Source organism: Solea senegalensis, linkage group LG2 (genome assembly GCF_019176455.1).
Source record: "Solea senegalensis isolate Sse05_10M linkage group LG2, IFAPA_SoseM_1, whole genome shotgun sequence".
Lineage (NCBI taxonomy): Eukaryota > Metazoa > Chordata > Actinopteri > Pleuronectiformes > Soleidae > Solea > Solea senegalensis.
In genome coordinates this window covers 25,769,271-25,784,238 of record NC_058022.1, presented here as the reverse complement: position 1 = coordinate 25,784,238, position 14,968 = coordinate 25,769,271, and the positions used below count along the sequence as shown (strand labels likewise).

Sequence of the window (14,968 nt, the reverse complement as noted above, 5' to 3'; positions counted from 1 at the left end):
AGATCAATGACTGGTGTTGAAGAGGGAGTTGAAAAGAGAGCAGAGAGTGAAAGAGCTTCATTTTAAGAATGGATTGAAAGACAGAGAGGAGCAATGTAAATGGGTCCTACCATTTAACGTCTTCAATCCTCGACCAAAACTCTTAATAATTAGATTATCTCGCATTTATTGGCAAATGGTGGCAGGGAAGTAGAGAAGGAGAGACCAGAGGAAGGAAGGAAGGAAGGAAGGAAGGAAGGAAGGAACTCTTCATGAGTTTAGAAACATTTCATGGTTACATCAGGGAAATTGTGTGACTGCAACTCAAACGCAACATCCTGTTGAGACTCATTTGCTATATAAATGAATCAGATTACCAAGTGATTTCTTGTGTAAATACTCCTGCAAACGAAAAGTCATCAATCTGAACAGTGTCAGAATGTGTTGTTGTTAATGGCCCATGTGGAAATGATGGAAAGTTGGAAAAGCTAGGTATAAATGATGTTATTAAGCACTTTTTATTTTATTTCTGCCCATACACATAAATAAACATATATACCCTTAAAAGAATGTAATCAAAGTTATGTTATAGTGCCCACATTTTTAGCAGATGAGTTCTGGGGTTAAGGCCATAATGTGATGCGATGTCCGTGCGCTTTGACCACCAAATTCAGTCAAGTCATCCTCACATCCAAGTGGAGATTTTTGGGGTCCTAACAAAGTCGAAATGATCAGTTGTTGATAGTTTGTTGATAATAATCTTTTCTGCATAGGCTAGGTATCGTCTGTGGGAGCAGGCATTTAATCAGCACCCCTGATGTTTATCAAAAATCTTACACATCCTGATTCCTGGTAAGTTCATCATGCTTCCACAGCATGTGAATTCACACTGACCTTGACTTTTGACCACCAAATCCGGATATTTTTGTCCAAGTGACGTCAAACTTAAATAAAAGTACCTCATAATATTCCCCAGATATCATGTTCACAATTGTGTGAGATGGCAAGAAAGCTTAACGTCTGGCTATGGCTGTCAGCTCAGTGGAAGCATAAAATATATGACTTTTCTCAAATTCCTCTGTGCTGTGATTGCTTGTAATTAGCAATCAGACGACCATGTAGGTCGATGTGGTCCGTGAGCCTACAACACATACTCTAAACTAGTAAGGTTAAGTCACAGAAATATTGTATGTTGTATTAAAATGGTGGGAAGGAAAAGCATGAACAAGAGAAAACTAAAACATGTGGAGGGAACTTTGTTCAATGCCGACAGGCACAAAGTGAAACACACGTCCTACTGACAGTACGGATATAGACTCCACATCTGGAAACCATCCACCTTCTGTGTCTGTGTGTGTGTGTGTGTAGGAAAGTGGTTAGAAAACAGGTCTGGGCAGAATATTTGGTGAATGAGATGTTTATTTACACAAGTCATAAAACGCACTCATAAACACTCATGCGCTCGGTACATTCGGATTCATCTACAGTACTTTATAATTAAGAGTACAAAAAATCCAGGCAGGTAGCATTCTGGTTTGACATCATTACATTTCAGTGCTGTCTGTGACACACACACACACACACACACGCACACACACACAAGCATGCTCAAACCTACAACCTACTGTCAGCACATGGACACATGAGCATATTTCTGTATTTGCAAATACATTCATTTCAAACTGTTTGCAGAAAGGACGCACTAGTACACACAGACCGACACACACACACACACACACACACACACACAGAGTAAAAACGTGAACACATCATCCACAGGAAGCAGTACATCTGTGGTAAACACTGCACAGTTTGATGATCAGAATTACATGAAGTGACATGATACACCGGCTTTCTCACAACCCAGTAACACACACTCTCACACATTAATTAAATTTACCTGATACTCATAGATCTCTTACATTTCTTCTCCATAATGACAAGTTGTTGAGAACTCATTTTATTCACACATTGTGAGAAACACACACGAGGACCAAACGATCAATGTATGACTTTAAACACAATACCTGCTCTTACATAAGCCCTGTCACTCAACTATAAGTGGGTTTGTTTGTTTGTTTTTTTCATGTTTGAAACCCTTGTGAACCAAGATCCTGTGAAAATCTGTAGCAGCCTATTTCCTTGCCAGACAGTTTGAATTTGATTCTTTAAAAGGAAAGAAAGAGATGCAGTAATAGTTACAATTCCCCAAAGTGTTGTGTACTTTAAGCCAGTAGGAATCTAACACGTGTAACTCTCTGCTCTAATACTGACTGGTTAAGTCCTATGGAGGGTCAAGGATTGTTTTTTTTTTTTTATACCTTGTTTCAGTTGGTATTTGAACTTGCTTGAACAATCAGCATGATCAAAAACTGTGATCTCGATGATGTTTTTACGTGAGCTGTGCAAGCTTTGTCCGACATGAACAATCTCAAGTACACATCAAGTAAAAATGACACTTTAAGATGTCCCCTTATAAAGCTAATGCAGTTCTAATGGCAGTTAAGTTGTAAAAGCTGAGGATAAACATTAAGGGCACTGTTTTTATAGTTTTTCCAAATGTCAGTGTGATTGAGCAAAATACCTCCCAAGAAGAAAGACAGAAATATTTTAAGGTGTAAGGACATGTCTGCTTACTCTGTGGCACAGGCAATGGTGTTTTTTTAGAGTAATAAAGATTAATGCTGACTATGACATCACAATGTTGTACAGTATGTGCTGAAACAGGTCTAGACAGACCATAATGCAACTTCAAGGCCATTTTTGAGGCTGCAGTTCACGATGTTTGGAGTGGCTAGCCTAACACTGTTAGGTGAAAGGTTTATTATTACAATTATTGTATTAGACTGCATTCATTTTCAGCTTGGTGGACCAATTATGTATGTTAGAGTTTTTTTAGAACATCATTTTGAACAGTATTAATTCAACAATTATAAACATTGAAATGACCCAGTAGAGCTTCTGACCACTAGTGCTAGGGGTCAAATGTTTTTGTTTGTATCCTTTACTTTCACAAGGACACGGGGAAAGCAACGAACTGCCTGGTCTCCAGTGAGTGACACTGAATGTAAACTGCTTTCCTAAAAACCTTCATGGGGCAGATTCACTTTTAACCCCAGCCTATAGGGGGAAATAAGAAACTTAAGTTTATACTTAAATACAATTTAATGCCAAATATTGGATTGTAACTTCAAAAATAGCACAATTTACTTAAATGTTGTGCCAAAGTTAATTATAATTACAGTTACAATTACAGTTACAGTTACAAATAGTAACTGTAGTGTAAAGTGAGACTATGTGTTTGACATCATTTAACAATGAACAGAGATTTTCAAGTCAAAATGAACTGCAGTCTCATGTAAGGTTTTTATAGTATATCTTCATGCTATTCAGTAGATGTTCAGCTAGATCAAATAATTCTAAAATACAGTCACATTTTCCTGTATTTACTATCATGTCCTATCTGGCATCAGGGTTTCTGCCCTTTGACCTTTCCAGCAGGAATTTGGGAAAGTGATGGGAGGGGTTATCAAAGCAGACCAGAGGTTAAGAAGCTCCAAGTGTGAGAAAGTGGGTCACGGGATGATGACACATAATGACTTAAGAGTTCTGAAGAGAAAGTAATGCCTTCGATATTTACATACATTTATGTGGATTATACGAGCGTATGCTTCAGACATCTTTATGTCTGCGTATGGGATTTAAAAGAGGATGTCGTTGTTGTTCTATCTCTGTCTATAACATTTAACATAACATTTGTATGCTCTGTCCTTCATCTGAAAATGGGCTCTGTCAAGCAATACTTTCAGACCTGACTGAGGGAGCGTTTGTGTGTATACACTGGCAGTACAGGGACGGGTGGGGACAACGTCTGGGTCTTTGAAACAGTAGAATTCTCTTCTGAAACTTTTCGTGGACGCTTTCTTTCTATTTTCAGTCATACTCACTTTACTGTCACTCTGTTACTGTTGCCTCCATCTGTCCTGACATAAAACAAATCACTTCCTGTGTGCAGCATGGAAATGTCACCAGGCAAAATACTGCTGTATTGGGAAAACACAAAGTCTTGAGGAGCTGATAAGAATCAATCAGCATTGTGTGAAGTCATGGTTTGATTGTAGTGGGCATTTGTTCATAGTTGAAAAGCAAAACCGCTTTAAATTGATATCAATTTCTATGCAATTGCATGCTAATGGCAGGTGAACATGGGTCACCTCTTTATCAGAACCGTTGCACAACAGTTTGAGCAGCATTTAAATCAGAGAAGTCATCTCCAAAAAAGGCTATATCACATCTTCCTTCCTTCATCTTCCTCGATCAAAGGTTACTCCCTCAATAATCTGTCCATGGTGATGGAAGAATTGAATTCTGTCACATCTCGAACCTTTTGAGTCTTGGTACAATGAAGAGAAAACCCACTTGCAGTTTGACATACAATAGAAGCAGCACAAGAGAAAACTGTTGAGACTGTATACTTAATTAGTGAAGTTCAGTATACATTCAGCATGCACTGAATTTGCTGAAATGCTTGAAGTGGTTGGCCTTCACCTGACATACTTGATAGGTGCTTATCAGAGAAACAGAAAGGGTTTCTTATCTCATCAAATACACCCCACAATAAAGATAAAAACATCACACACGGGTGTAGATGCTGTTCACTCGAGGCCTCTCCACTTCATGTGATCACCAAAGAGGACCCTCCGTCCATTCATGTGTCAAATAAATATAAATATTAAAATAAAATGTCTTATGGTGGTCATACATTTTCCGCACTGTGTAAGTTGGTATTGTAGTCCAGTTTTGTGTGGGACAGCTGTATGTTATTGGCATTCTCTTTTGCTATTGATGATTTGAAAATGGAACCCCTCGAGCTTCCAAGGTGAGTGTGGCAGGCCGTGGTCCAGCAAAAGTGCAGCACGCTGGGGGAGAGCAGGATGAAGACCCAGGGGTCAATGATTGAGTTGATGGAGATGAAGCGCAGTGCAATTAGGTCCAGCCGGTGAGACTCAACACGGGTCCCTATGGAGTTGATGTACACCCGGATCTGAGAGATGGATAGAGAGGAAAACAGAAGAGAGCAGGGTGAAACTGTGTTAATAAACTCCCACTGAACACACCCACATCCTGGTTACAAGTCTCACACTAAACCATCCGAAGTGGCAGGAACAGGTGCGGAGTGGAACCTGTTATCAAGAGCAGTAATACAACCTGATGAATAATAGGAACAGAAACCACTTCAGTTTTAATGTCAAGGAGATACTCATTCATGATCAGATTCTCAATGTGAAATGCTGGTTTTTTTTATGTCAGGGTTATTGTTCAGGACACACGCCTCAATTGCATGGAAGAGAATGAAGAAACAAAAACCAGTTTTGCTAATTTCTCTTGATAGTAATCTACTCCAAACAGTAAATGATAGATGGCCACTGTATTGTCCCCACAGGTAAAGTATGGCTTGACAATAATACAAGCAGTGTAAAACACAAGACACTTAAACCATTCATCACACACAGCATACGTATGTATCTAAAAATGAGGAGGTGTGAACTAGCAAATGATATCAGTCCACGGTACTCGTACAATAAATAAATACAATTAAATGTGGTGAGTGTGGTGGGACTAATGGTGTGACAGTGAAAGAGAGGCACAAAATGTATAGTTCTCGCAAGAGATAGATGGCAGATCTGCTGTCAACTGACAGGTCAATGTATTTGTATAACTTTTGATTCTCCTGAAACACTTTCTAAGGGGCTGGTCACATTTTTAATGATGCGTTCACGTATGTGTCGCACTCTCAACTCTTAGGAATGCAGCCAGCACTTTCAGCTCTTCTTTTGAAACTCAGGCCAAAGTAGGTCAAGCGAGTCTTCATCCTCTCTGAAATAGGATCTGATACTCCACCATCTCCTTCATCATCATGAGACAAAGCCCCTGAATGATTTGTTGAAGGATAAGATGCAGACAGACATACAGCAGGGCTACTCTGAGAGAAAAGCAGCACTGGTATTCTACTGTCTACTTTTTTTTCCGAGTTGAATGTGTTCATTAATTCACTGAGGCTGCAGCAACTTCAGTCATCTCAGCAACTCCCAGGTTTTGATTGCCTCGTAACAACAAACAAAACAGAAGCACAACCCTATGTTCACCTTTTAAAGACAACACTTCTGGATTCTTCCACACATTTTTGGACACTGCACCTAAACATGTTTTATCTGAAAAGGAAAAATACACTCAGGTCAAAAGTCTCGACCCTCACGTTCGACAAAAAGCACCAGCCCTGACTTTATCCTTGTACATACGGAAAGACAGGCACTCATCCCAATACGCAGGATGTTTACAGAGACCAGAGTCATGTTCTAATTAAAAGAGGATATTTGAACTACTCTTAGGATCATATTTGTTTGCTTTTCAGACAAATAACGGCGGCCTGTGAATGAGAGAATGCTAACATGTGTGTATCGTGCGGTCGCAGGACAGGCACATGTTGAATGCTGAGGCCAAACCAAGTTGGGATTCCAATGCTTATATCCAGGATGCAATATTTTAATAACAACTACTGCGTACTCATGGGTCGAACCATCAACATTGCGGCTGCCGTGATTCCATCACAACATGGTAAAATCAGCACAGTACCTTTTTTTTTTATAATCCCGTTGACAATAAAATAAACAAACAGACAAGGATATAAAAAACGTCTTCTTGGCAGGGGTAATAATACAATGGGTTTCATTTTACAAATAAATAACCCATTTAAGTTGAATATCAACATTCCAGCTCCATGTCCTAGCCCATGTCTTTTGACTTTAAAATGGATTCAATTTAAATGGAAACAGCTTTTGATTACAGCCATTTTTAACTTGTAGCACTGAGGCCGAGAATGAGCAGCAGGCTTGACTGATGAATTCCTTTTCCGTGGTTAAAATATGTCGGCGATATCAGCTACTGCAGAAAATGGCTGGAACGTGACAAAGTAACCACAAGGTTGGGAACCAGCATGCTAATACAATCAATGGAAGCTGGGACTGTGGCTCACGGGTTTAGAGGGTGTCTTTTCTCTGGGGGTCAGATAGAGGAAAGATTGAGTTAAAACTTTAAGTTCACCGCCGTCTTCAACACATTCTCAATGTCTCATGCTACTTCTTCATATTCTCTCCTCTGTCTTCCATTATGAGGCTTTTCTTTCTCAACTCACTTAGCATCAAAGCACCCCTTTTTTGATATGGTAATATAGTAAATATGCTGTTGCTCAGTGACACAACCCAATGGCCAAATCACTGTCATGAAGAGTAATTACTCATTCTTTAACAAGTGCCTCTCCAGGAACCTCCACAGCTGAAGTTGGTAGTTAAGAATCTTGCTTTAAAGCTCATCGGCAGCTGTAAGCTTGACTCACATAGGAAACATATCACTGTAACAATAACAACAACAATCACCATTACAACAAACTCTAGAATAAAAAATGAATGAGGTGGGCTATGATTTTAAGCAAAACCACATGGGTCCATTTATGTGATTAGTGACAGACCTCTCTATATGTGTGAGACAAAAACACAGTTGGTGAAGTATGGCGTGTGAGCACAGATTCCCCCCCTAACTGAGCTAACGAAATCCAACTCATACTGTGAGCAGCACTAACAGGAAGAGCAATAAAAGTGTGAACTGTGTGTGAGGGCTTAATGCTCACGATACTCTAAATTAGATAAAGATGAGGTTTAACTTGGGTGGATTTGTTTTTCTCTTTGGTCCCATCATGGAAAGACAGATATGTCCCTGAATTGTATGTATTTGGACGACTGCTACCTTCTTACGTTCTATGAGTATTTCCTACTCTGTCTCTCCATCACTGTCGGTCTCCTTCTCTGTGCAAAAGGTTACAGCCTTTTAAATTTTTAATGCTGTGAGAGATAACCAGGGGCAAACACATCTTCAGCCTACAGTTTTATATTGGCAGAAAAATGTAACATGATATAACTGTGTGTGATATCCTGACCTCAGTCTGTGGTATCCCATTGCTAGTTATATTTGATGTTTTTAAATAAATAATGCAATTCTAGTGTTGTTTACTCAGGTTGAATGTGTAGCCTTGACATGCCTCTGACCATAAGAGGCATGTCCATAATAGATCATAATAGATGTAAAGCACCTACATTCTAAATTAAAGTAAGTAAAAGGTCCCGTTCAATAATCCAGCAAAATCCTAGTGTTCCTGCAAAGGCCACCCAGAACTAGTTCTGGTTCTTAACTGTGCTGTGTGAAATGGTTCATATTAGTACAAATTTAATTTTTGTCTGTGTCATGAAAGGAACCAAAGCACACTCGGCATAATCACCTATTACATGAATGATACATGGTTAAAAGGTTTTCCATCTCTCTCTACAGGACAAGAAATAGAAGTGTCATTTAAAAGGTCACCGTGGCCATTCAGTGGAAATATGACGAGAGGTGAGTGATTTACAAGTATGTATGACATATGACTTCCATAAAGAGTTCCACTTTATCTATGGCTGAAATAAAGTGTATAACTTCCATCAAGGACAGCTCTTGAATGTCTCAAGACCACCCAACAGCAAGTCTAGCGTGTTTGAATGTTTTTTCTGCTGCCTTCTTCAACGTGTTCCCTCACATCAATCACACTGACCAGTGAGCGCCCATGTGGATGTGAGTGATGAAGTCCTCTACTTCTCACAACCACACACAGCAAGTATCATACACACCACTTCGTACACTACTGTTTACGAAGTGGTTTGTGAGTGTCGTCTAGCCCCTCTTCCTCTTGATGTCATCACCTCGGACGTGAGGATTGGTCAGCTCGAGTGCCATCATGTATTCTCTCATGTCTGTTGATCATATCACAGCACAATTTTATGGCTCGGCGATGGCCTAATGTGACCATACTATCATAACAGACCAAAACATCCTGTAGTCTGACCTCAGCCACCCTGCAGAGGAAACTCCTTAGAGGATTAGAAAGTAGATCAACCCATAATTCTGTGGTGAATGGACTGTCTACATGTGTCTACATCACTCCAGTCGTTGCCGTCTGTTTGTCCATCTCACACTTCACATTCATGACACAAGGCTCGGAGTTACTTGAACTGCCCTACTTGGGGTAACACCTTCTCCCTGACCGAGAATGGACAATCCCCCCTTTTCCTCAAATTTGGAGATCCTTATTCCAAACACTTCACATGTCCCGATGCCAGCAGGACCACATTGTCCACAAAAAGCAGAGACACAATCTTAATACCACCAAACCTGAAAGCCCTGACATATGGCTGCGCCTAGAATTGGCAATGATTCTGACTTGAATGTGACTCCAACAGAACAGATCAAACTGCCCAACTCTATATTTTCAGAGAACCCACAACAGGACACACCAATATCATATCCATCAGAATATGTTTCCATAAGTTTCCCATGCATGTACACAGCATGGGTGTTGGTTTCTACCCAGATTGTACACAGCAGACAAGCTGCTCTCCTTAATTGTGTCCAGATGTGGTGATGATACATGACCATTGACCAAGCTGCCAGAACTGACAGCAGCAGGGATTCCTGTGACCTTAGCACGCTGCACATTACTAATTCACAGCTAACAGTGTCATCATTCCACTGAATTTGAAGTTGGCCATTTGAATGCCCACTCACATAGATGTTGCACCAATCAAATATATATGCAAGCAATCTAAGCCAGGACAAAACACTCTGATATTAGAGAAAGATTTCCAAAGTAGTCTAATCTTCTAGTCCTCTTTGTCTATCCTCTTTCCTGTCTGCACTCACTTAACCTCACTGTACCCAAGTCATGTGTTTAACGCCGCTTCAGTGAAGGGGGTTGTAGAAAGCTGGTGTACAGTGCACTAGGGTTCAACAAATCATCACATTTAAATAGACACACAGAATAACTGACAAATGTTCCTCCCCATAATAAAAGTTGCTGATTATAACTTTCTTTAATCCAAAAAGAAGTGTAGTCATCATATACATAATCTTTTGTGTGAGTCTGCTTGTGTTCACACAGAGCCTCTATTAAGCTGTTTTGCGAGGAAGCTGAGCTCATAAAATTGTTTGTCTTCTTCCAGTCCAGTTCTTCTATTAAAGTGTGATGCACAGTTTGGCAGCCGCAGCAAAGGAAGGCTATGACTTTACATTTCAAGCTAACAAACAAAGGAAACAACAACAACAAACCAAATTGGCCATTACTGCAGTCTGCAGTAAAGTACATTCATCAAACACTGCAAGAAAGGTTATTGATTTTTACAGTATGTGGTTACAAACGGATTGAACAGAAAATCTTAACACCCTAATGTCTCATCACTTGATGAGTTAGTTGTTCTTCCATAAGTTCCGTCCTTATCTGGACCAGCCTCCAAAAACTAACCCTTGTTTCCCTTTTCAATAAGAAATGACTGGAAAAAGTGATAATCTAAACCATCTGAATATTAATTAAGTCTAGCGATGTTAACTCACAGTGCACATTAGGGCTGCACGATATTGGGAAAAACTGATATTCTCACCAGATGGGGCTCGTCTGTGAGATTGCTGGTAATTAAAAAAAGGGTTGAATAAAGAGAGGAGAAAACAAAACCTACCTATTTGGGCTTGAAACAAACAAACAGACACTATTTCCCTCTCTTTCCCCTGGCTCAGTTCATTCAGTCTCTGTTATTATATCTGTAACATAAGTGTTACAGCACAACTTCCAGTCCTTGCATACATATGTACTACAGCCGACAGAGATATTTCCTGAAACGATGCCGTGGCAAAGAAAAACATCGCTTATGCTTCGTGCCGTTTCCGTCTGGATGTGGCCAAAGTCTCTCCCTCTTGTTTATCGTTCATCTTTGGCGTGGTGTGTGAGGGACAGCATGTGCACGGGGACGGGGGGAGAGAGAGAGTGTGTGCAGAGCAAGGAGCCGGTTCCGAGATGCTTTTCAGAAGCAAACGAAAAGTTTACATGTTTTTTAAAAAAAAAAGAAATCATTGCACAGAGTCCTGCGATGAGACTATCGCACACGCGCACATCGCGGCGACAATGCTCAAACGATACATCATGCAGCCCTAGTGCACATACTGCAACATAGACATCAATATTTACCCATCAAGTGTTTAAATATATGTTGAGTGGCACCTTTGCAGTGCTCGCCATCTACAGACCATAGTCTGCTGTTCTATTATTTATGAATAACTGCATCTACACTGAATGCCACACGCGTGGAGAGACTGTGTGTCTCATATCAATGCAATGTTTGACAGGAGTTTATAGTTTGGTTACTTTTATCAGTCTAAAATGACTTGGCAACTATTTTAAGCTTAAATATTAAAGCTTTTTCTGGTTTCATCGTCTTCAGGGTGATGATTTATTGTCTTTTCATATTTTTTGTGATGAAAGGAATACTGATTAATCAAGAAAATAATCAGCAAATAAATCCATGATAGATGCAGTGTGATTAGACTGATTAGATAGTGTCAGCGAGTCTGCTTCATTCACGTCTAATGATGCTATTTTAGAAAACACATCAATAACCTTCCCCAAAAGCAACGACTGATTCATTGATTTTGTAAATAACACTCTGTATTCCTTTGAAGCTATTTTTAACTTCTCTTCTATAGCCATATTTGCAATGTTTGAGCCACTGAGAGAATTAATCAGTGTCTTCTTGACTTTAAGTGACCCTGATGATGGAGCTAATTAACCCCAACAAAGTATGTTAACTGCTGCTGCGCTCAGTCCTCGTGGATTCATTTCACATGAGTAAGGCAAAAGATATTAGAAAAAAATAGATAAACATTAACATTAACAAGGACACAGCATGGATGTGTGTGTGCTGCTGTCATCTTACCACTAGGGGCAGTGTGCAGATGATGAAGATGATGGTCATGAAGACCAGTAGGATGAGATGATCCACCTCCTTGGCGATGGACATCGTCCTGCGGTCATGGATGGATCGCGTGCTTGAGCCGCTGTTCCTTTTCCGCCGTTGGTACATCTTGAAAAGCTGGAACACCACAAAACCGTTGCACATCGCAATGGCCAGCACCAGCACCAGCATGATGGTGGCATAGAGGTTGGGGTAGACTCTGTCCTCACTCTGCATTGGGTTCATGTCGATGAAGCACCACGTGCCGGGACAGTACTGCACGTATTTACCAAACCCCACAAACGGAAGGAGACAGAATAACATACATAAAATAAACACCACTGGGATTGTGATGTAGGCACATTTCTTGGTGACATGCCGGCTGTACAGATAGGGATATCCGATGGCAAAGCATCTCTCTAATGCCATTGCAAAAAGAAGCGACATGGTGGCCAGACTGAAGAAGGTCATGCTGACGCCAAAGTACTCGCACACACTGTTGCTTTCTGGTGACATCCCCACCATGGTAGTGTTTCGTGAGTACGCCAGCTGCACCAGCGGGCTGATCAGGCAAGTCCCTGCCAAGTCCGTGACCACCAGCGACGTGATGAGCACGTGAAACAGAGAGCGCTGCGATTTCCCCCCTGTACTTGTTTCTCTGCGTCGTCGGATTTCCAGGATCACCAATGACGCTACATTGCCGAAGATCCCCATCGCGAACATGATGGCACTGATCAGCGGGCTTTTGGAGGCGTCGATGTGGTGCTTGCTATGGCACGGGTCGTCATCTGAATTCATTGTGGCTGGAGGCTGAGTGGACCTAATTAAAAATGTGTCTGGTGCCAAAAAAGGATCACAAACGTGTCCTTAGGTGGTTGTCTGCTGCCATCCCACTTAAATGAAAAGGAACAAAGAAGATCTGTGAGATTTCAGGCGACAACCATCAAAATAAATCTGCAAGTGGTCATGTCATTTTTAAACTATTTACCAAGCACATCAAATGCTTATAAAACTCACTAAATATCTTGCAGTAACAGTAGACATGGTGGAGTCACTGAAACTGAAAAGGTATACACACACACACACACACACACACACATAAACACACAGCTTTGAGCATTTATTCTTCTCAGGGTTCTTAGGTATAACGCTTTGTCTAGGCTGTCCAAATGAATGGAAATGTTAATGACTAACCTTAACCAGAATCTAACCAAAATGTTCTGTCTCACTAGGACTAGGTTTTGGTCTCCAGGAGCAGGAGGACTACTGGTCCTGACAAGGTCAGTGTTTATGCCAGAAAATGTAACAAATACATAGGAGGTAACAAATACACACACACTGACACTGTACGCTGACATACTGTAGTGGTCAACAAATACCCTGAGGCATGACATCTGTTGGCCATGTGCATTAACCTCTTATTTGTTTGCAATTTAAGGCTGTAACTAAAATTGACATTGTTAAAGATTGTTTGGCAAAGGTTTTTAATTTTTTTCACATGCATAATATTTATATTTAGTTTATACTTTATTTAGGATATACAGTATAAGAGCACACGGAATTACAGAGTGTGACATTTAAACATAAACAAAAGTCTGTTGGATTCAAATCATTGTCAAATGAGTTCACACAACGCTGAGTAAGCTTATCAGACCCACGCGATTTTCTCCGCATCCACGTTTCTCCGCAAAACTGATGGAGACAACAGCACTTCTGTGTTTGTAAAGTGAGATGACTGCAAACAGGTTGGAGTACTAAAAACTCGTTTGACAGTTTGACGGGATAAACACCCGTCTGCTGTTGTATACACACAAACGCTCCCTCCGTCAGGTCTGATAGTTTTGGTCGACAGAGCCTATTTTCAAATGAAGTATGCAGTGTACAAATAATGGTACATCGTTTATACTTGGCAGTAGCTTTACAGGTACAGACTGTAAAATGTACCGGCATTAATGGTGAAGTTGCATGTTGCAGCTGAACATGTTGGAAGTGTGTATATTTTACACACTGGACCTTTAAATTAAGCCAGTGGTTCTCAAACATTTTATACCAAGTTCCACCTGGAAACATATGTAGCCCTCAAGTAACACCATTATCACCTATAAGTAAAAATACAGTGCCAAGCAGTCAGCTACAGACTTTTCACATGACTTATCGCAGATTTATTCCCAATAAGATAATTTGCGCTCATCATCCTCCTCTTCCTCACAAATACTTCACACACTGGTATATTGAAATTATAAATTAAGATAGAGCAAGACACATTCCAGTCTTCTCAGCTCCACTCCAATCACATACCCTTATATACGGTAGAACAGTATCTCTGAGTAAGTACCACCAGAGGAAGCTAGCGTACCACTGTTGGTACACATTCCACAGTTTGAGAACCATGGAATTAAGCAATCTGTTTGTTATTAAACTGTTTTAGTTCATGAATTGTAGGGGAAAAAAAACCAACATGCAAAACATTTCAGCCAAAAAAAAGTTGGACTTGGTCAAACTCTACTTGTTGTGTCTGCTGAGTAAATTAAGTCAGAATCGTTCATGTCTTTTGCTGGAGCTTCCATGATTCTCATCACTTCCAAACCATCTCTATGTCCTGACTAAACTGTGAGTGCACTGCTGGCAGCATCACTTAATGGACTGCCTCTCACTGGCCCAGCATCTTTCGTGAGGGATGTTTACTGGTGTCCCTTATTTTAAGACTCTTGTTTTGCCTCGGTGTCAACAACGCTGACTCAGCACCACTTTGATTTCATGTATTTGGCCAACTTTTCTGATCCCATACACTTAAAGTATGTGCACAGAAAAGAGAGGAGGTTTTGCATTTTTTTTTTTTTAATATTTCCACTGCTTGAACTCTGCTCAGTATATATTTTTTTTTATTATTGTGAAAGCCAGAGTTGTTCCTCTTCTGATACTGTTCAGAAATCAGCTGACACACACACACACAGTATTCTTTCATAATGTTTTCATACACTAAGTCAGAAACAAACAATATTTCTAGGACTTTGTGTACCTTCAGTGACTCACCTTTTTACTGTGTCTACCCAGGTAATGCATGCAGGAGTCCAGGTCACTGAGTCGGTCAACAAACAAAATAAAAAGACACACTAACTGTGGGTTTG

The 14,968-nt window shown here is 40.3% G+C and overlaps 1 protein-coding gene across 1 annotated transcript; it reads right to left on the bottom strand.

The window, feature by feature from the left end:
* Positions 1-3,948: 3,948 nt before the first annotated feature.
* ptger2a (prostaglandin E receptor 2a (subtype EP2)) lies at positions 3,949-14,934 on the bottom strand. Its single transcript, XM_044049563.1, has 3 exons — positions 14,874-14,934; positions 11,823-12,733; positions 3,949-5,023 (listed from the first exon to the last, which is right to left on the bottom strand). Exons 2-3 carry the CDS (start codon positions 12,636-12,638, stop codon positions 4,736-4,738), a joined length of 1,104 nt encoding a protein of 367 aa, XP_043905498.1. The 5' UTR covers positions 12,639-12,733; positions 14,874-14,934; the 3' UTR covers positions 3,949-4,735.
* Positions 14,935-14,968: the final 34 nt, after the last annotated feature.

Excerpts from the sequence above, each read along its gene's own strand:
- ptger2a (XM_044049563.1), bottom strand. The coding sequence starts at position 12,638 with ATGAATTCAGATGACGACCCGTGCCATAGCAAGCACCACATCGACGCC. Across the intron at positions 5,024-11,822 it reads TCTGCACACTGCCCCTAGTG|ATCCGGGTGTACATCAACTC; the intron begins GTAAGATGACAG and ends TCCATCTCTCAG.